The following is a 19725-nucleotide window of genomic DNA, read 5'->3' as shown; positions in this document are numbered from 1 at the left end:
CGGGTATCCCAGCAGCGGAACACTTCCGCTGCTGGGATACCCAAGTCTGCATGGACAGATTTCCGCTTGTTTCCGTTTTCTGGATTATGATTTGTCATCTTTCGTTGCTAACTAACTAGTTAACTATTTTTGAAACTATTCTAGAACTACAGAGTATTATTATCCGTTTTCAATGAAGAAAACTGCGACTTTTAATAGGAGTGTAAATATACATGAATGCACATAATATATATCAAAGCCAGTTAGTGACTATGCCTACGAAATAATACAAAGTAGATGGAGACTTAAAAAACTAGAATATTCACATGTCAATCGCATCGATAGATATTAACTATTTGCATTAATTTTAAACCATGATCGCCAATTGGACCTGGATGTTAGGGCTACCCTCCACCGGATGTTCCAAACACCCGCCGCCGGCAATCAGCGGCTATTTCGCAACATCCGCCCCGCACCTCCTCCCGGATATTTTGACACCATTCCACCATCCCTCGTCTTCCAGACTGGAACGCTACGTGACCTCATATCGCCCCAGACGAACCAGATAACAATCCTCTCAATGCTATTGGCCAATCCGTGACTAACCGACATGGAGATCAGAAGGCCATCCCGTGGACAACACACCGTGGACCGGGTGTACCAGCGCACCTACAAAGCTTGTATCTCCTGTCGGCAACGCAAGGCTAAATGCGAGCTGGGGACAGGAGAAGATGGTGCGACGATCGGGCCTCCGTGTACGAGATGTCGGAGGGAGCAGAAGGAGTGTTTGTTTAGTGAGAAGAGGGCTTGGGAGAGGGGGAAGAAGAGATGTGGGTTGTTAGCTGCGTCTGGTTTGATCGTGCTATATTTGTACTGATGTGGGTTTTATTTACTTAGATGCGGAGGATGGTGTGGATACGCCTTCACCGACGACGAGAAGGAGGTGGTCGAATGGTACCAGTGAGAGACATGATTCGCGTGATATGTCGGAGTATGGACCTAGTCCGGGGAATGATGAAACTGCATTTACAGAGAACACCGGAAATATCAACGAGAGCAATCAAGATAGACAGCAACCTACCTCCAGCCTTGGAAATTCGATGATGCGCACCGTTGTCGCCAGCGGGAACGATGCACTCAATATCCTGTTCGAGGCTGCTGCGGCTCATAGTCGTGGGAATGGCATGACCACAGACTCTCAACCGGGAAATGCCATATCGTCTGAGAGCAGAACCACCAGGGACGAAGACTCATTAGCAGGCGGTTACTCGGGCCCTTTTGAGGGTTCAACGAGAACGGTGTACCCCGTGGAAATCTCTCGGGTGTCAAAAGAGGTTCTTGATGTGTGGGAGTCATGTCGTTTTGTCAAAATGGGGTGGTTTACCTCCAGAGAAGCAGTGACATTTATCGATCTGTATGCCTCATTTTCATTAGACATTGTTGGGATACAGCTGACTGAATGGCGACAGGTTCTTCAAAAACATGTCTCCGTTATCCCCCATACTCACAGACTTCTACGCAAATCATGCAAATCACTATTGTCTCCTTACGCGCGATCCAGTCTTATGCTGCACAATCCTAATGGTATCTGCTCGCTATCACGTATTACCAGGAGCAGGCGGCGAATCAAGAAATTTCTTTATCCACCACCGACTCTGGCAGCATTGCCAGCAACTAATCACACGCCTCATATTTGGCCAGGATAAATCTACTTCGTCAAAAATCCGCGGCATTGGAACCATCGAGGCTCTTCTATTGATGTCCGAATGGCATCCCCGTTCACTGCATTTCCCTCCGGAAGTTGACGGTTGGGATTGTGACTTGATGACAGGAATCACCGAGTCTCGCGCAAACGCTGATGAGGAAGATACGCTGTCTGCTGACAGGTGGCTAGAAGATATGATTGAGCCGGCTAGAAGGTCAGACCAGATGTCTTGGATGCTGCTTGGATCTGCATTGTCGCTTGCGCATGAACTTGGCATTTTTGAAGTTGGGGATAAGGAACCGGATCCTCCATCGGAGCCGAAAGGGCTCATGCCCAGTGACCAGATGAAGTTCCGCAGACAGCGCGTACAGCGCTTGCTATACGTATATATTAACCAATTGGCGTGGAGAATAGGGTGTATATCGCTCATGCCGCAGAGCCTGAATCATGCGATCATAGGTGGGCAGGCTACAAGGGAGCTCAGCCGGTCTGGGGATGGATGGTTCACGTTCATGGATTCGTGGATGGACTTGACCAAGTTGGCTAAATCGGTGACTGATACTTTCTTCCCTTCTGTTTCGTTTGCGAGGCAGCAATTACACAGTGGTCGGTATATTGATCTGTTGGATCATTTTCGGCCGCTGCTCACTCAGTGGAAAGTAAAATATCTTCTGCCTCAATGTGAGTACTTGTTGATTCTATATTCCGTGGAATGTGAGCTGACTACCGTGGTACAGTACTGGATAAGCCATTTTTCAATATCCTTTTCATCGAATACCACTTTGTCCGCGTCTACACCCACTCAGTCGGAATGCAAGCCGTGGTAGAACGGGTCCTCGCAGACGGAGAACCTAACTTGGAAGAGGTGCGCCCTCTGAATATCGACTCCATCGATTACGAATATATCCAAGAAGTCATCGACGGCTGCTGCCAGATCCTACAAAAGGTCAGTCAGCTCGCAGAAACTGGAGCATTGCGGTTCTCTCCGGTCCGAACATTCCTGCGCATAACAAGCTCGTCTATTTTCTTGATGAAGGCCCTAAGTTTGGGCGCGCGCCAAGCAAAACTCCGGGAATCACTCGATATCCTCGAGAAAACCATCCAGGCGCTGAAATCAAACACCCTGGATGATATCCATCTGAGTAGCCGCTATGCTACACTCCTGGACTTGCATGTCTCGCGCTTGCGACGCAATCTGCTGGTATCATCAAAGGGCATGAAGAACAGCCGCGGCACTACCACAGCATCTGCCACGGGCCCACCTTCACGGCCCGATAACGGGGCTAGTCGCCACAACGCGACAATGGTAAACAGTACGCCAATCTCACAGGGCATGTCGGATATCAGCTTCATTCCATCGTTGAATGATATGGCTGCGGATGATTGGCTTTCGTTGCCGTTCGACCCGTCGATGGCTCCGTTTGGCATTAGTAGTGGTGGGCAGATACCGGCGCTTGAAGGAGGTGCATTGGATTTTATTTGGAACCTACCATCATGACCATAGACTGTAAATAGCAGTAACGCTTGCAGAAAAGTGACGAAGTGCTATGATTGTTATGATTGGTTGTTAATGTTTAGTCAGTATGGGTCACATGATATACCCCGGCCGAGGTCACGTTTTTCCCGCCGGAAGAGAAAAAGTTGTTGCGATCCGCAAACTCCATCGTGCCCACCTTCGGCCTCGTCGCCTGTCCAAAACATTGTCTTGCCGGCCTCGCAACAATCTAGGAAGACTCTCGACTTGTCCATTCCACCACCGGGACGTACGAACCTCGCTTCCCGTGTTCCGCCCGACATTTTCGCTGTTCCGAAACCGCACATTTCTTTGAACCACCGGCTTCACGGCTACGTCGAATTAGCGACCTACCCCCCGATCCGCTTCTCTACCTTTTTATTACGACTTTCAATACTTCGCTATGGATCACTCGAGAGATCCCTGCCCCTGGGTTGCCCTGAGCGACTTTGGTGGTGCTTTCTGTATGGGTGTATGTCTTTACCCGGATTCATGAAGCATGCCCCATTGCACACCCGGATACTGATACTTTGTCTCGTTTAGGCAATTGGTGGCGCGGTCTGGCACGGTGTTAAGGGGTTCAGAAACAGCCCTTACGGAGAGCGACGGATAGGCGCAATCACAGCCATCAAGGCACGAGCTCCCGTTCTCGGTGGTAACTTTGGTGTCTGGGGTGGTATGTTCTCGACATACGACTGTGCGATCAAGGGAATCCGGCGAAAAGAGGACGCCTATAATGCAAGTGCGTTTTCCCTCCTTTGCAGACGGATAGTGGCTGGTGTCGGATGTTCGGAGAAAAGGAAATCGTTCGTTTGACTGACTACTGGTTTGAACAGTTATCGCTGGTTTCTTCACTGGTGGTTCTTTGGCTATCCGTGGTGGTTACAAGGCTGCTAGGAACTCGGCTATCATGTGTGCTGTTTTCCTGGGTGTTATCGAGGGTGTTGGTATTGGTTTCCAGAGACTTATGGCGGACAACACAAAACTCGAGGTGAGACCCGGTTGCTAATGAAGCGCTAAAACAGGCGTGCTCTTGAACGGCTTGACTGACTTCTACCGATTTAGCTCCCCCCTCCGCCTCCGGCCGAAGGAAAGGCTGTCATCTAAACTCCTCCCTAATATATCGATCCGAAGCGATGATCCTCTCGTCTCGCAATCTTCGATTGATACCTTGATACACTCTCATCTCTTCTCTCTTCACTGGTGTTGGGTCCCGGTCATTGCTGTTTGCTGCTTTTTTACAGGGAGCGTGGCATAGAGTTTTCCTTTCTGTCTTCGGCTTCCATTTATGTTATAACTACTCACTATTTTGACGGCGGTTTATGGATTTCACAGATTTTGCATTATGATTGTGTTGTGTTGCTGGGAGATCAAAAGCAGTTGTTCGGAGATGTCGTCGGGGTGAATAGTTCGTTCGCCTGGGGCATTTCCATTCTTGTACATTATCTTGCGGATTATCAGGTATAATGCGACATTTGGATGCACTATATCTCACATTGTTTCCATGTAACACTGTAACCGAGTATTCGCTTATATAACTGCAGAATAGGAGTTCTTCTGTTCGATGTTGGCACAATTATGAACAATCAATGTCCAAAAGACCGTCCACCGCCTCAGCCTCTATGCTCCATAGTTTGACAGCTGTATTTCCCAAAGGGGAAAAGCTCCTGATAAGCACGGACGACGTCATCCATCTCCGAATGCACATCGCGCGACACCGACATCCTGTACCCCAGGGGTAATTTATGCCAGGGACACTTCTTCTACTATAAAACTGCAGGTTTCCGCCTCCTGGAAATGTACAACCGAGTGCACTGACATGTTACGCCCAATGCCCCTCTTCGTACCCAAGTATCTCTAGCCGCATACATCCGAAGACGAATCCCCTTTAAATAAAACCTCGCAGCGACATACATACCCCTAATATCGACCTAGTATTCGACATAATGACTAATAAATCGGCACCACCAACTTTTAAACCAACTTTAATCCTCCACGGCGGCGCCGGCGATATCCACCGCTCCTCTCTACCTCCAGACCTCTACGAGAAATACCACGCCTCATTACTATCCTATCTTCGCTCAACGAAAGACCTGTTGCACAATGGCGCAGCCGCCCTAGACGCAGCCACCCACGCCGTCTCACTAATGGAAGACGATGAACTCTTCAACTGCGGCCGCGGAAGCGTGTTTACCTCCGCGGGGACGATTGAAATGGAAGCTTCGGTTATGGTTACCTCTGTTCGTGGCGACGACGATGAAAGGCAGGAGAATATAAAAAGAGGAGCCGGGGTTATGGGAGTCCGGAACGTGAGGCATCCTATTCGTCTTGCGAGGGAGTCGTTACTTCGCACGGGTTACGATGCGGACGGCAAGCCGAATGGGGATGGGGGGAGTATGCATATGCAGCTTGTGGCGCCGTATGTGGAGGAGCAGGCGAGGGAGTGGGGGCTGGAGATTATGCCTGATGAGTGGTTTTGGACGGAGAAGAGGTGGACGGAACATCGGCGGGGGTTGGAGGAGAAGGGTGAGGGTGAACGTGGAGATGGAGAGCATGAGGAATTAATATCCATGAGCCAGGGTACTGTTGGTTGCGTGTGTCTTGATCAATGGGGGAATCTGGCTGTTGCGACGAGTACCGGAGGGCTCACGAATAAATGGCCTGGGAGGATTGGTGATACACCGACTATGGGTTCCGGGTTCTGGGCGGAGGCTTGGGATGTTAATTATCCATCATATTCTCCAGAGGATGAGGAAGAAGAAGTCCCGGACGAACAGGAAGCATTGGTTTCTCCAACATCGCCAAATTCCCCGACCTGGGGCTTCAAAAATATCCGGTCTCTATTCTCAGAATGCACGCCGTCGTTCATCAACAAGAGAAACAGTGCATATACATCTATCCCGGCAGCCAATCCCGATAACCAGGGGACCCCTGACGACGATGAGAAGGGCTACTCAGACGAGTTCGAGTCACACGCTCGCACCACAAGACGAGGAGTAGCTCTCTCCGGCACAGGAAATGGCGACTCCTTCCTACGAATTGCAGCAGCTCGCACAGCGAGCGCCATGCTTCGTTTTTCACCACCCGCTTCTTCAACTACCCTTGCTCAGGCCATCAAGGCTATCGCAGGACCGGGTGGCGACTTGCAGACTTCTGCCGGAAAGCGATGGGGCACAACTCGCGAGGGAGAGGGCGGGATCATTGGGATTGAAGCGGAAGCGGAAGTCAATGCGGAAAGCCAAGGGCACAGACTACGGCATGGAAAGGTTGTGTTTGATTTCAATTGTGGAGGGATGTGGAGGGCGTGGATAGAGGAGGATGAATATGGTGAGACTGAAAGGGTTATGGTTTTCAGGGATGAATATCGTTGAATAGCATAGCCATTGAATAAAAATGCAAAAGTAATTGCAGAAACTGATGGTTCAACAAAAACAAAAAAGAAATCACTGATATGTTCCGACACGGGGAATCGAACCCCGAGCTGCCGTGTGAGAGACGGCGATGTTAACCATTACACCATATCGGATGTTGTTGGATTAAGTTATTATACTTCGAATCAAGTGCCCTAAATGCCCTCTTGTCTGTACTTTATAAATCTGACTCACCCTCCGAGGTTAAGCGCAGACAAAACTTCTCCTGTCACGACGGCTTTTGGCTCCCAAAATTCACTCAAGAAATTCTAGTATGACGACTGACTTGGCGGGCGCAACTCCTACTGAGTCGCAAAGATATCTTTCTATGAGAGGCGGCATGAGTCCTCTGATCCCCACTCTGCAGTTTTTGTTCTTTGCCGTGTGAAGATTCACGATCTTGAATATATGAATCATGGCCTAATCATTTAGCTAGGTATATACAGGGGTATGCCTACCTAGAAGAGTCTAGCGAAGAAATTTTCTATAGCCCAAATTCGTAAGCCTTGGTGAAATTTATCGGTTTAAGCTACTCTTGGTTATTTCTTAGCGAAGTATAGTAACTATTGATTCGGTTATGATAGTAGGAAGTTAGGGTTGCTATTTTACCTCGGAACGAACCATTCGCTTTTGAACCTCTGCCGTTAGAGAATACGGAGTAACTCTGGGTGACGGCGGAAAGGCCACAAAACTTCGTGGCATTTCCGTCGCGGCGTCGCCGCTTTAAAAAGCGGTTTTGTTTTGCATGGTCATGCATGCTCACCCACTCATCCTTAACTCTAAAGGTATCATTTTAGTGGGCAAACGTAGTTAGTTTATTCCTCAGGTGCCTATCGGCTAGTGACCCACTGGGTACTAACATATCACCTCAATCACCTGCATCGCAACTAAACAGCAAAAAAAATGAAAACATACAACAGCCGGGATTCGCTGGTGGTCACCCACCCAACTACTAACCGGCCGGCGTGTGGCTTAAGTACGGCTGAGCGGACGGGAAGCCCTGTTCTCCACACCCTATGGTCGTATGTAACAGTTTCTTGTCAAAAAGGATTTACAAGGTAAGCTTGTCACACACACTGAAGAATGTACCATAATATTATTTCACGCCCCATAACTAAGAGAGGCAATAATGGAGCGAGTACACAAAACAAGATGGCACAAAGCGTATGGCTACTGTGTCTCCTAAGAAGAATTGACAATACATCCATTCAAGTTAGTTTTGTTAACATAATGTGCCAATGGTAACTAGTTACCGGCTGGAGGAAACTACATTTTCCGAAAAGGTTATCCGGTGTCCGGGGCAGTAATTCAACAGACTTACAGGGATCGGAGGCTCTTCAGAAGCACAAATTGCCTCTCCAACATGGATCATGGAAAGCTCGGAATCAAACTGAATCTCATTCAATCATGTCTCGAAACGGAGAAGCTGTAAGGTTCCAGAGAGCCTCCTGGATCAGCGAAAAGAATTTCTTTGTTTGGTGGGTGCTCTCTTGCCCGACAGCCGAAATAAAGACCGCTGTGCTAAGATGCAAGCTAAGTCATGGTGAGGCTCGAATTAGAAAAGCGGATTCGCTGCGGCAATGATTACAGTCCCAATTGACGGTGCTATCAAGTACTAGGACGTGTAGTGATCTTCGCTGTTGTTTGTTTTAATGACAGTCCCACCAGGATTCCCTTTTAGGAGCGCCAGGCTGACTTTGACGTTGCTTATTACTATCATCTTACCTACCACTTTTCTCGGGACTGACAATGCATTTTCGAAAATGTGGACGAGCAGAAGAGTTGACCTGAACAAGAGGATCTTCGCCACTGTTCTGGTCATCCTCATTCTAGTCAATACTTATCATTTATGGCTTGGAAAGTCAGCTATATTGCTCGGGCGGCATTCCACAATCACCAGATACAATTCCGGGATCAATTTTATTTCTTGCTCGATAAATATGTGCCCCGATGTTCGCCTCTGGAATTGATTGAATCGGCAGGGTGGCCGAGATATGACGCTGTGTTTGAAATTGATTGGGAGAATCATATCAATAAGGCCAATGATATCTTACAGGCCATGCAGACAGTGCATGATGGCTTTGTTCAGGCGACCCGAAGGATTGATGTTCCTTATATGGTTCTGACTGAAGGCATCGTGTCGTCTGCAGGGGTTAAATATATGCCGACCTTTATAGCGACCCTGCGTTTGCTTTGATGAACTGGGTGTACATTGCCGGTAGAGCTCTTTGTCAAAGATTCAACTGAATACAAGTCGCACATCTGTGAAATGACTTTCCCAGAACTCAATGCGAGATGTGTAGTGCTCTCAGAGGTGATGGGCCTAGAAAACCTAAAAAGCACTGATAATACAGATGGGGTAAAAATCAAGCACTACCAACTCAAATCCTTCGCGGTCCTCTTCTCATCATTCAAAAAGGTCACCTGGCTAGATGCTGACTGCATCCCCATCCATTACCCTGCAACCCTTTTAACCACCGACCCATTCAAATCCACAGGCCTGGTCACCTGGCCTGATTACTGGGCCAGCACCATCTCCCCACTATGCTTCATCATCTCTCACTAACCTGAGTTTGCCACCACAGACTGCGCAACAACTGAAGCAGGTGTGTTCCTGGTCTCCAAGAAAGCCCATTCCCACACCCTTCTTCTAGCAGCCTACTACAACTACTACGGCCCATTGCACTACTACCACCTCCTTGATTAGGGTGCCCCGGGAGAAGGCGATAAGGACACATTCATACAGGCTGCCGCTGCTGTGGGCAAGAAATTCTACACAGCCAGCAAGAAATTTGCAGATCTGGGTCGCCAGCGCTATGAAGGGAATGACCATGACATTATCCATGTAGTGATGCTGCAGGCCGATCCAGGGGTGGACTACAAGCTTACCCAGCAAGGGAAATGGCAGGTAAAGGATACATCTGTGGCCGCTGCCCCTCGGGCATTCTTCATCTATGCGAATATAGTCAAATTTAACCCCGGGGAAAAAAAACTGTTGGAAGATTGATGGGCGGAGGAGGATGTGGACCACTCCACAGACATCAGTTCAGCGGCTTGGATATGATATTGAACGGATGGCTTGGGAGGAGGTCATGATAGTGAGCTGTACTTTAGCGGGTGCTTTTGAGACTTGGGAGGCTGGGGATGGGTTTTGTGAAGATGTTCAGAGGCATTGGGATACTGTTTTTGAAAATCCGGATGCCGATGGGCTTAATTTTACACAACATTGATTTTTTGACGCTTTGTGTAGTTATAGGTTTGTGCATACTGATCCTGGCATGATGTGCAATGCTCTGAATGCTCGTACTAACTGTTTTCCAGGAGCTTTAAGTAACGATCAATTTCATATCCCCAGTACGGCGAGCAAGGAGCAAAGCTGTCTGCAGAGTTCTGCAGTCGCTAGGAAAAATCTGATCAAGAATTCTTTGCATTAAGCAGCATGGGACCTTAACCACATTGTCTGGGATAAAAACGCACCAGCATAAGCGACCCCGCAGAGCTTATGCCGACCTGGGACCCAAAAATGCAGAGTGGCAACAAACTTGCCAAAACCAGTCATCCTGCCTTACAACTTGAAGGCCTCAATCCCAACACCAATGAGGTGCAGAACATTCACCTTTCCCATTCTGGATATGTGAGGGTCTATCTATCCATCATTGTTCACCAATGATGTAGACCCAAATCTATAGATCAATAGCAGATCCAATAATGATGTAATCTAAATCAAAATGGCATTTACATTGTTAGTGACAATGGGACTCATTAGGACTTACTACCCCCATGCTCTACTATTCGTGGTTTACCACTTGACATTAGTATGGCATCCTTGTCTCAACTGAAAATAGACAGCCCTCCGTTGCATTTAAAGAAATCCTTACTACATCTAGTCAGCATAATACGCTTCTACTACTGCGCATAGCAAGAAAAGGATATTCAGCCAGCCACATTCATCACTTCAGCCACGGTGGACCAGGCCCTACCAAATTTTCTCGCCAGGAAGAGTTGTAAATGGAGAGTGTTATTGGGCAAAGAGAGACAATCAAGTTCAGCTCCCAACAATTTCTCATATGCTAGTATGTTGCGCCTGTCATATTACTAGATGCTCTGCAGATCTCTGCATCATACGTGGCCCCTATGATATACCTACCCCTCAGCTGAAGGCGATCCCACTGTACTCTGTAATATATAGCCGACAGACCTCTCTTCTGAATCTGCAAAGCAAATAACCATTTTATCACTTTCTCTTTCTTTATCCAGACACGCCCTCCCTCCCAAGAACTCCAGTCCCGAAGACAAGATGACACAATACATTAGTTGATCACCTTAAACCAGTCTTCCGAAGCTATATACCAACTCATTGTATCTCAAGAGACTCGTCATCCGCTACGAAACCATAAGAGGCATTCGAAGAATATGATCAAAATATTGAGAATTTGTATGATCCCTCGCTCTTCCACCTGCCATACTCATACTATATCCATCTAATATCTGTCCACTAGAGTGCACGAGAAGTTCGGTGAACTCGGCGTTCAGGATTTTCACCCGCTGATCTCAACTCGACATTTCCCTCCAATTCATGTCACAGCATATGAACCTATGAAATATAACTCTGCTAATTCCCCGTGACAAGGCGGCAGGGGCGAAAAGGTGAAAGGAAGAACAACAAAAATTTGGTTGAAGTTGAAACAGCGATGGAGGGCGACTTTATGGAGCACAAACCTAAACAGGAACACTATACCGCTTCTAGCAATTCGCCGTCACCCAAGACTACGAAGTAGAACATATGATTGGCTAAACAACGAACAAGAGATAAATAAAAGACAAAGACCACCAAACACCTTCAACACTCTAAATCCAAATCCAAATCACCACCCCTCCAGCGGTGTCAACCTCGCCATAACCCCATCCTTAGGATGTACCGTGGCACCCTTCCTAATCTCCAACTTCGCATCCGGATTCCTCAATTCCATCTCAAACTTGCCCACCATCGTAGCAACCAGACAAGCAAGCTCGACCTTCGCAAACCCTTGCCCGATACAACTCCTTGGGCCGTGGAGGAAGGTCAACAAAGCGTAGTTATTACTCGTCCCGCCGGTCTTATTCGTGCGTCCTGTGTCTGAGTCGATCCATCGTTCTGGGTTGAATGTAGCTGCCTCGGGACCCCAGAATTCTTCCTGTCGGTTGATGATGTGCGGCGAGATCATGAAGAAGGTGTCTTTGGGGATCGGGACGCCGGTGATAGTTGTGTCGCGGGAGGCGATGCGGACTGTGGCTGGGACGGAGGGGTAGAAGCGGATGACTTCGTTGCAGACGGCGTTAAGGTAGGGGAGGGAGTCGAGGGTTGCGGCGGATAAGGGGGCTGGTGAGGGGGAGGAGATGGAGGGGAGGTTTGTGCGGATTTCTTCGCGGAGACGGGTTTGTACGTCTGAGTGTTTGCAAAGGGCGTAGATGGCCCATTGCATGGCTGTGGCTGTTGTTTCGTGACCGGCTGTTAGGAAGGTCATCATTTGGTCGACTAGGTTTTCTTCTGTGAAGGTGCCACTTTGTAGGGCGACGGAGATGATGTCGATTCCGTTGTTTTCGGTTTTGTTTTCTATTTTTTCGCGCTTTTCATGGATGATTTGCCGGGCAACGCTGCGGAGGAATCCTGATGTCTCTTGGGCGATCTTGTTGCGTCGGACGGGGAGTTTCTGGAGGAGCTTGAGGTCGACTGCAAACAAGCCTAGGAGCACGATTATTCTCGTCATTTTGGGGTCATCATTGAAGAATCGACGGTACTGCCTGTTGAGCTCATTGTCGGGGTCGTGTAGAGACTCAAAGTCATGGTCCATTCCTGCAAGGCCAACGATATCCAAGGTCGCTCTGTTGGCCCAGTTACCGATTTGGACGACATCGTCTTCTGGGTTCTTCCGAGATTTAATATCTTGCTCGATCAGGTTCGCCATTTCGGCACTCTTAGCCCAGAATACCGGGTAAAGGTCTTTGACATGGCGGTAGGAGAACGCTGGCATAAGGTTCTTTCGTTGTAGCTGTAAGCGGAGTTAGTACACTTTAGTGGGAAGCTGTAATGAAATAGTCGCACCTTATGCTCATCTCCCTCCGCGAGAAGGAGACCGTTTCCAGTAACACGCCTTAATTGAAGCTGCACCAGTTCCGGCTTGCAGAAGTCATACGCCTTGTGAACGAGCACCTCACTGAGGGCTTTGGGGGATGTCAAAAGAACACGTTCTAGGTTTCCAACCATGTAATAGCGGATCAGCCCATCATTGGGCACATTCCTGATCCAGTCCGCCATTTCATCCAGGGGAGTCTCCAGAAAGATAGATTTCGTGTTGCCTCTGAGCCATGTTCGCGTCTGTCCAGACGGTCAGAGTAAGTCCCTTTTGACGGGTTAACGCGTAGACAAGGGATCTCACCGGCGGTGTCGGTAATTGTTTGAGAGGTGTGAAGAATTGAGGATATAAACTTAAATCATAGATGATCCGAAGTGCTGTCGCAATAATTGACAACCCGATGAACGTCAAGACTGATGAGTTGAGCACTCTATACTCGGGTCTTAAATGTACCAGAGCTGCGATACTGAAGTAAACAACCCCGAAGTGGATACTGGGTCGCGCCATTTTGGGAATCAACGAAGATCGAGCATGCGAGTGACAATGGGAATTTCCGGTATTCCGTATATTCCGTGGTTTAAAAGAGAAAAGGACCGGGTATAAAAATTTTCATGTGAACGGATCCCGCATCAATTCATAACCCACCCGCACCAGGGACTCATTCACCCTTTTATGCCACTGACATCAGAGCCAAAATAATCATGAACCCCCCTTCCCTTAAAAAAAATCGCACTTGGTCAGTGCTGAAGACCCGCAAAGATCCCCCGAACAAGTGCGAGATCTCGGTCCCACTTTGACAGAAGAGCCCAGCCGAAGTTCCCAATCGGTCGTCGAATCAGCGGCCCAAACGATCCTTCAACTTATACTTGATTTAAGATTTGACTGGAACTCGAGATCCTGCAGCATGTGTATGCCAGGCGTACTCTGTATACGTATACAATGCGAGCGACGATCAAATCGCATGTCACCATCGGAAGAATCTCGATCGCTGTTGTTCGGTGAAGTGACGGTGAGAGGCTAGCTTGCCTTGCCTGCTGGAAATACTGTGCAAGAAGCGGGGCGAATCCCTGGCTATCTCGACGTGTCCATTGTGCGAAGATATACTTAAATTGTCGACAAGGAAAAAGATCCCGAGGCTGTAATTAGTTAGTTAATTTGCATTGATTACTAATCTACATACTTATGAATGCACAAGTCAACCTTTAAAACAACGACCAAGTGCATACCTCTGTTGTGGTCCCCGGGTCTAACGAGATATCACTGGAGTGCAGATGGCGCTTCGTGTCGCTCTTTTGGTTTTGACAACATCATCATCACGTCGAGTAATGGACTGTCAACCAAATATATATTTATTCAACTCGATGCACAAATTTCTCATCGCGGTTGGGTTTGACTCTGTTCGGTATTGCTTGTCTTCCTCCTTTCTATTGAGCCACCAAGGAGTTTAGGTGTTTCCGGAGAAGAAAATCTTTATTAAAGATTGGATGTACGGAATAGTAGGCGGCATGTCGACGAGAACTATAAGAAGAATGAGAGGAAATGCAGTATGTATGAGTTGGATTTGGATAATTGCATTCTGGCTATTTTGGAACAAATAAATCTTTTCCTGAGAGCTCACAGAACATTCGTCAAAATATCATTGAGTGCTTTTTTCAGACCGAAAAATTTACATCATCACCATTCCACCTGGAGGAGCCTCACTAACCCAAGGCCTTCTGCATCTCCCGAAACAGCCTCTCCTGTGCCTCAATCAACTCCTTCACCTTCGGCCTCTCAGACATCCTCTTCCACCACGCCGTCATATGCGGAAACCCCTTCGCATCATACCCCTCGTCAGACAACGTACTCTGCACATTACTCTACCACGGCACAAATGCCAAATCAGCATACGACATCTTATCACCAACAAGCCACTCCTTGTCCTCCAACCACTTGTCAAACACCTTCGAGACACGCTTGGTCTCGTTCACATATTGCTGTACCGCACTGTTTACCCGCTCTGCATGGTACCACTTGAACCAGACAGCCTGGCCGTAGTACGGACCCTGACCAGTGACCTGGTAGTATAGCCATTGACACGCATGGTAGAACTCCTTCGTGCCAGGGGCAAAGCTGAGCCTGTGCTCTTGGTCGTAGATGTCGATGATGTACTCAAGGATGGCGCCGGATTCTCAGATGGTGATTTCAGTGTTGGGTTCGTGGATAGCTGGGAGGCGGCCGTTGGGGTTAATGATTTCGTATTTTGGGGTTTTGAGTTTGGCCAAATCGACGAACTCATTCTCGTAGGGGATATCGAGTTCCAAGAGGAAGAAAGATATCTTTAGTGGGTTGGGGCCGAAATATCCCCCATAGAGCTTGATTGGTTTTATGTCACAAGGAATTGTGGTGGTTTGTAGAGGATTGAAGGTGGAACTGCTTTAATTTGAGAGAAGAAGGGGGAATTGTATCCCCTTTAAATACCGAAAGTGGTAGACCTGTCTCTGACTCGAATATCTCGTATTCATGCCGACCAAGACTGTGCTCCACGGACCGAAAGATGCTGTCGGCTTAGAGTTGTCCCCGACACTAATCTGATTACGCCAGCAAACCGTGTAGATCTGCCGTCTGATATCATCCTGCGCCCTGGAAGGAGTCGTGTGATAGATCCAGTGCTGAAATTTGCCTTTTTAGGAAGTAATTCACTAAGCGATTATGGAATAATTTCGAACTGAATAGTAATTGAGGCTGATTTCAAAGGTTCAAGAAGCTTCCAGAATCGAAGATTGTCACTTGTACATTTCTGATTCAGATCGTTGATCCTGGCCAAGGTAGCCAAGCCAGCCCTCCGGATGCCGTACGGCCAATTGAGTTGGAAAAAACCTATCAGCCACTCAAAAAAAATACTTTCACAGCAAACTTATGCCACAGCCAGTCATTTGGGAGTGTGTTAAGGGAAATGATTACGTTGAGACGACAGCATTGCTTGGAAGATACTAAAGCTCACATAAGTCTTCTCAGATATATACACGCCATCCATATCCTGCGTTCTTAACTATTGTATAAGGAATGCTATCGAAACAAATCCATTGAATTCCCACCTATAGCCATGCATCTGCTACAATGTACTCCTCATAGCCTTCAAGCATAAAAGTCCCCTCAAACCAAAGCCTCCTTGTGCTTTTGCACATACTCCTTCCAAGAGGTCGTCTTCAAACCCAGGCCCGACAGCAGCCTTTTGCTATCCTCCAAGCCGCGACCATTGTAATATCCGGGCTCTTCGATAAACAGGTGGTTCTCCAGAAGCTCGTCTGCAACCGGGGCCGGCAAGAATCCCTTATACGTCTCCGCATCTACCTGCACATATCGGGTCTTCTTTCCAGTAGCCGCTTCAAAGTCAGCCAGAATCTGAGCGGGAGTGTAGTAATCGGCAGAAGCCAGAATCTGGGCACCGATGAGCTCGGTGCGCTTCTTGATGGCCGCGAGGACGAATTTGCCTGTCACTGTTAGTCAGTTGTCCCACATATACAAGGAAACGAAGAACCCACCGAGATCTTCGGGAACGTCGACCAGAGGGAACTTGGCGTTGTTGGTGACTGGATATGCGAGATTGTAAACGCCATCATCGCCCTTACGGATCATACCGAAAGCAGCAAAGTTGGACATAAAGTAACCCGGCAGAACAAACGTGGCCGGAACACCAGACGACCGGATGTACCTCTCGACCTTCTCCTTCAGGTCAAAGTGAGGCACATGGGTGAGACGGCCGCCGGAGGTCTCGGTGACATTAAGCAGAGAGGAGTAGATGATGTGCTCAACACTGGCTTCCTTAGCAGCGTTCGTGACATTGGTGCCGTGGGTAAGCTCGACTTCCGGGCCGCCCTCGCCCTCTCCCCATGGGGTGGTGATGAGGAACACCGTGTGAGAGCCACGGACTGCGTCGAGGAGAGAAGCAGTCGAGTCCATATTGGCCTGGTAAAGGGGTCAGTCAGCATGACACTTGAGCAAGGGAAGCAAGAAATATGACGCACGCTTTTGACTTCAACCCCCTGCTTCACCAACTCCTGAGCAGCAGGTTTGGAGACATCCCGGGTAATACCCCGGATCTTGAACTCCTTCGACACTGCAGGGTCGGCTAGGATGGTCTTGATCACGGAACCTCCCTGGTTGCCGGTGGCGCCAAAGACGGTGATGAGCTTAGACATGGTGGAATGATGCGAGAAGCAGAGAAAAAATTTGGACTCGGAAATTTGAATAGAATGAATTAATTCAATTGAATATGATACTCTATTTCACCAGATACCCTGGCCATCTTTATAGCCAGATACACGGAGTACAGAGAGACGGTGGCGCAATGAGTGTAAGCATTACTACTTCGTACAGTGATGCACGCGAGTCCGAAGCTATACCTTGGTAAGCCGGAAATCATTAGGAACTGGCAAATGTTAACTACCCCGGATATGGATTAGAATAATACAAATGTCTTCGGACTCCGAGTGGAGCCCGGACTAGGCTAATCCGCTGGTTCACCCCCGAGACTGAGAGCACTTAGTCACCCATTGGTAATCGACAACCAGAACAAATCAGAATACCTGGGACGTAAAAAAGAGATTTTGTGACTCGGCCTGGCATTCCACACCGTCCTACCCGAACTAGTTGCTCCGGACCGGGATCTAATGTGACTGGAGATAATCTGGGGTATCTACGACAATATCAGGTACAATGGCTCCTCGCAATCCACACATCTTATCCGTAAGTACTCTCAATGTCCCATCGACACAAATTGCATGTTAATGAGCTGCCAGTGTAATGAATGCAGGGCCCGGAAATCGAAGGTGAATATATAATCTAGCTCCGGTGGTTCAAGTCATGACCGATGCTGATGACTTTGCAGTGTTCAAAGGAACGACCGACATGCGCGCAATGCAGGTATAACCAGAAGGAGTGTACCTATGCACTGAAGGTCTCCCGAACCCCATTGACTAGAGCGTGAGTGCCGGCTGATTTTCCACCCAGTTACCCGGTCTGACACTAGAATCGTAGTCATCTCACTGGTATCGAAGAGCGACTGGGTATATATGAGACCGCCTTGGAGAGGCTTTTTCCGACGGGGGATGTAGAACGAATTGTCCGTTCCCTGGTGGAGGACCAAGGCGCCGAGAATGTCCTGCTACCCTTAGAAAACATTTCTCCGGATGACCTGGACGTCACTACGGCACCGGTGGCTTCCCCCGATCAGCTCTTGTATTCGTTCTCAGCATCAGCCGACAATGAGTCTTCTCATGAAGTTGGTACAGCGCTTCCGGAACCAAGCCTGAATTTGGCTCAGGGGGGTCGTTTTCAACCCCCCAACGAGGAGACATATGTCGATGCATATTTCATGAACTACCATCCGGGCCATCCTGTCGTACATCAGCCAACATTCAGAGCTGAACTTAGCGCCCGCGCATTTAATCCTCCCAGCTTGGCGTGGCAGATTCTGCACAAAGCGCTAATGGCAGTGGGAGAGTGGACGCTAGGAAATGTCCACTCCAATGCCAACCTGGATCTCTATCATCAAGCGAAAGATCTTCTGCAAAAGATCTCATTAATGGAGGTAGGAAACTTGACGCTTTTACAGGCGCTCTTGCTCTTGAGTGATTTTGCACAAAAACGGGGCATGCCTGACGCAGGGTTGCAGTATCTCTCCGTTGCTGTGCGGATGGCTATCGGCCTCGGGCTTCACCGGGAGAGCCCGGATTCATTCTCTACTGTTTTTGAAAGAGAGATGAGACGGCGAGTGTGGTGGACCATCTACATTTTCGACAGCTGCACTGCCAAAACCTTCGGCCTACCTCTCCTGCTGCCAAATAATAGTGAAATAAGTACTAGACCGGTGCTTAATGTACATGATGAGGTATAGTTGCGTCATTAGATCTCTCAAATATGTTCGATTTCTAACATCTGACGAAAGGACCTCGATGCCACGACCTCTTTGTTACCGTTCGAGGTAAATGGGCCGACGTTGTATTCCGGATTGATTGGCCAGTCCCGATTCCACGCCATGGCAAATGCTATCTACCGTCGTCTAGTGGCAAAACCGAATATTTCTATCGCCGAGATGCAAGATATGGAGAAGATGATTGATGACTGCCGGGTTTCCCATCCATCCTACCTGATAGACGAGGATTATGCGCCCCGATCAGAGTGGTTGAAATTCTCCGGTGACCGGCTCCAAATCTGCGACAGAAACCTGCGGATTTTACTGTGGCGTCCGTATTTCCTACAGTGGGTGAAAATGAATAGCAAAGGTGAAGCGTCTGAGGATGGCCCGAATGATGTGTTTCGAGAGAACGGACTACGGTGTTTGTATGCTGCTCGAGAATCCCTGGATCTGGTCCGCAAGAGCATCGAGGGCGGCGCGCATCTACGACTAGCCGCATCTTTCTTATTGTATGTCTTGGGCTAGTCTCTTGTTAAACCCCCACACGCTAATCAGGCAACAGGTACTGTCTCTTCCACATCACGCTGGTATTCGTGATATCCCTCCGGCTGGGCCCTGCCTTACCAGACCCCAACAGTCTCCTAAAAGACATCAAAACCATCAAGAAACTTGTGTCACAGACATGGCTCATCAATGACACACAAGTCAACAACTTTATCAACCTCATCAACAGGCTTACTCTCCCGCTTGATTCCCCCATGGAAGCCGCCCTAGCGGCCAACATCTCACCCAACGGAGTATTTAATGGTGATAATAACTAGGCCATTGTCCTTTGGGTTGGATAATTAGCAAATTCAAACCCACTTTAATATCTTTTTAACGTATTTCCCAAGCGACCCGCCACCCCAAGCGACCCGCCACCCTACCGCGTTCGCGTCACCCACGTCGCGTCCTACCATTTTCAACCACCCACTATGCCACCAAAACGCACTCAATCGAGCCAAAAATATATTGAACAAGAGGGCAGAATCCTGCTTGCTATTGAGGCTATCAAGAAACAGGAAATCACAGTGATTGCTGAAGCAGCACGTCAATTCAATATACCT

The 19725-nt window shown here is 48.4% G+C and overlaps 7 protein-coding genes and 1 non-coding gene across 8 annotated transcripts; 5 read left to right on the top strand and 3 right to left on the bottom strand.

The window, feature by feature from the left end:
• Nucleotides 1–544: 544 nt before the first annotated feature.
• Nucleotides 545–3290, top strand: ASPGLDRAFT_44943 (putative C6 transcription factor). Its single transcript, XM_022546126.1, has 4 exons — nt 545–809; nt 877–1393; nt 1449–2365; nt 2422–3290. Exons 1-4 carry the CDS (start codon nt 590–592, stop codon nt 3180–3182), a joined length of 2415 nt encoding a protein of 804 aa, XP_022402660.1. The 5' UTR covers nt 545–589; the 3' UTR covers nt 3183–3290.
• Nucleotides 3291–3341: 51 nt separating this feature from the next.
• ASPGLDRAFT_44940 (protein transporter TIM17) lies at nt 3342–4770 on the top strand. The gene is made up of 4 exons (XM_022546125.1): nt 3342–3669; nt 3741–3939; nt 4034–4188; nt 4263–4770. Exons 1-4 carry the CDS (start codon nt 3601–3603, stop codon nt 4302–4304), a joined length of 465 nt encoding a protein of 154 aa, XP_022402659.1. The 5' UTR covers nt 3342–3600; the 3' UTR covers nt 4305–4770.
• Nucleotides 4771–4901: 131 nt separating this feature from the next.
• ASPGLDRAFT_44939 (isoaspartyl peptidase/L-asparaginase) lies at nt 4902–6621 on the top strand. The gene has a single exon (XM_022546124.1). It carries the CDS (start codon nt 5144–5146, stop codon nt 6566–6568), a length of 1425 nt encoding a protein of 474 aa, XP_022402658.1. The 5' UTR covers nt 4902–5143; the 3' UTR covers nt 6569–6621.
• A 30-nt stretch (nt 6622–6651) lies between these two features.
• Nucleotides 6652–6723, bottom strand: ASPGLDRAFT_t59. The gene has a single exon. It is a non-coding gene; the product is annotated as a tRNA-Glu (tRNA).
• A 1748-nt stretch (nt 6724–8471) lies between these two features.
• On the top strand, nt 8472–9961 carry ASPGLDRAFT_44935 (uncharacterized protein; the record flags this gene model as incomplete). Its single annotated transcript, XM_022546123.1, has 3 exons — nt 8472–8793; nt 8830–9110; nt 9315–9961. Coding segments are annotated over 3 exons (903 nt in total), but the record flags the coding sequence as incomplete, so codon positions are not given.
• A 1511-nt stretch (nt 9962–11472) lies between these two features.
• ASPGLDRAFT_122871 (cytochrome P450) lies at nt 11473–13227 on the bottom strand (the record flags this gene model as incomplete). The annotated part of the gene is made up of 3 exons (XM_022540363.1): nt 11473–12636; nt 12690–12962; nt 13024–13227. 3 exons carry the CDS (start codon nt 13225–13227, stop codon nt 11473–11475), a joined length of 1641 nt encoding a protein of 546 aa, XP_022402656.1.
• A 2454-nt stretch (nt 13228–15681) lies between these two features.
• ASPGLDRAFT_167757 (NmrA/HSCARG family protein) lies at nt 15682–16993 on the bottom strand. The gene is made up of 3 exons (XM_022542650.1): nt 16728–16993; nt 16245–16668; nt 15682–16193 (listed from the first exon to the last, which is right to left on the bottom strand). Exons 1-3 carry the CDS (start codon nt 16899–16901, stop codon nt 15856–15858), a joined length of 936 nt encoding a protein of 311 aa, XP_022402655.1. The 5' UTR covers nt 16902–16993; the 3' UTR covers nt 15682–15855.
• A 425-nt stretch (nt 16994–17418) lies between these two features.
• Nucleotides 17419–19440, top strand: ASPGLDRAFT_56521 (Zn(II)2Cys6 transcription factor; the record flags this gene model as incomplete). The annotated part of the gene is made up of 6 exons (XM_022548203.1): nt 17419–17448; nt 17502–17531; nt 17591–17685; nt 17740–18592; nt 18650–19128; nt 19182–19440. 6 exons carry the CDS (start codon nt 17419–17421, stop codon nt 19438–19440), a joined length of 1746 nt encoding a protein of 581 aa, XP_022402654.1.
• Between the last annotated feature and the right edge of the window lie 285 nt (nt 19441–19725).

This window comes from Aspergillus glaucus (assembly GCF_001890805.1).
Source record: "Aspergillus glaucus CBS 516.65 unplaced genomic scaffold ASPGLscaffold_6, whole genome shotgun sequence".
Lineage (NCBI taxonomy): Eukaryota > Fungi > Ascomycota > Eurotiomycetes > Eurotiales > Aspergillaceae > Aspergillus > Aspergillus glaucus.
Note: the sequence above shows the minus strand (reverse complement) of the source record. Positions and strands in the feature narration are given on the sequence as shown.

Bases quoted from the DNA above. Each gene is read 5' to 3' on its own strand.
- ASPGLDRAFT_44943 (XM_022546126.1), top strand. From the start codon at position 590: ATGGAGATCAGAAGGCCATCCCGTGGACAACACACCGTGGACCGGGTG. The intron at 810-876 runs GTGGGTTGTTAG...TTATTTACTTAG, and splicing joins GGAGAGGGGGAAGAAGAGAT to ATGCGGAGGATGGTGTGGAT. The intron at 1,394-1,448 runs GTATGCCTCATT...GAATGGCGACAG, and splicing joins GCAGTGACATTTATCGATCT to GTTCTTCAAAAACATGTCTC.
- ASPGLDRAFT_44940 (XM_022546125.1), top strand. From the start codon at position 3,601: ATGGATCACTCGAGAGATCCCTGCCCCTGGGTTGCCCTGAGCGACTTT. The intron at 3,670-3,740 runs GTATGTCTTTAC...TGTCTCGTTTAG, and splicing joins GTGGTGCTTTCTGTATGGGT to GCAATTGGTGGCGCGGTCTG. The intron at 3,940-4,033 runs GTGCGTTTTCCC...TGGTTTGAACAG, and splicing joins AGAGGACGCCTATAATGCAA to TTATCGCTGGTTTCTTCACT.
- ASPGLDRAFT_44939 (XM_022546124.1), top strand. From the start codon at position 5,144: ATGACTAATAAATCGGCACCACCAACTTTTAAACCAACTTTAATCCTC.
- ASPGLDRAFT_167757 (XM_022542650.1), bottom strand. From the start codon at position 16,901: ATGTCTAAGCTCATCACCGTCTTTGGCGCCACCGGCAACCAGGGAGGT. The intron at 16,669-16,727 runs GTGCGTCATATT...CCCCTTTACCAG, and splicing joins AGGGGGTTGAAGTCAAAAGC to GCCAATATGGACTCGACTGC. The intron at 16,194-16,244 runs GTGGGTTCTTCG...TAACAGTGACAG, and splicing joins CGACGTTCCCGAAGATCTCG to GCAAATTCGTCCTCGCGGCC.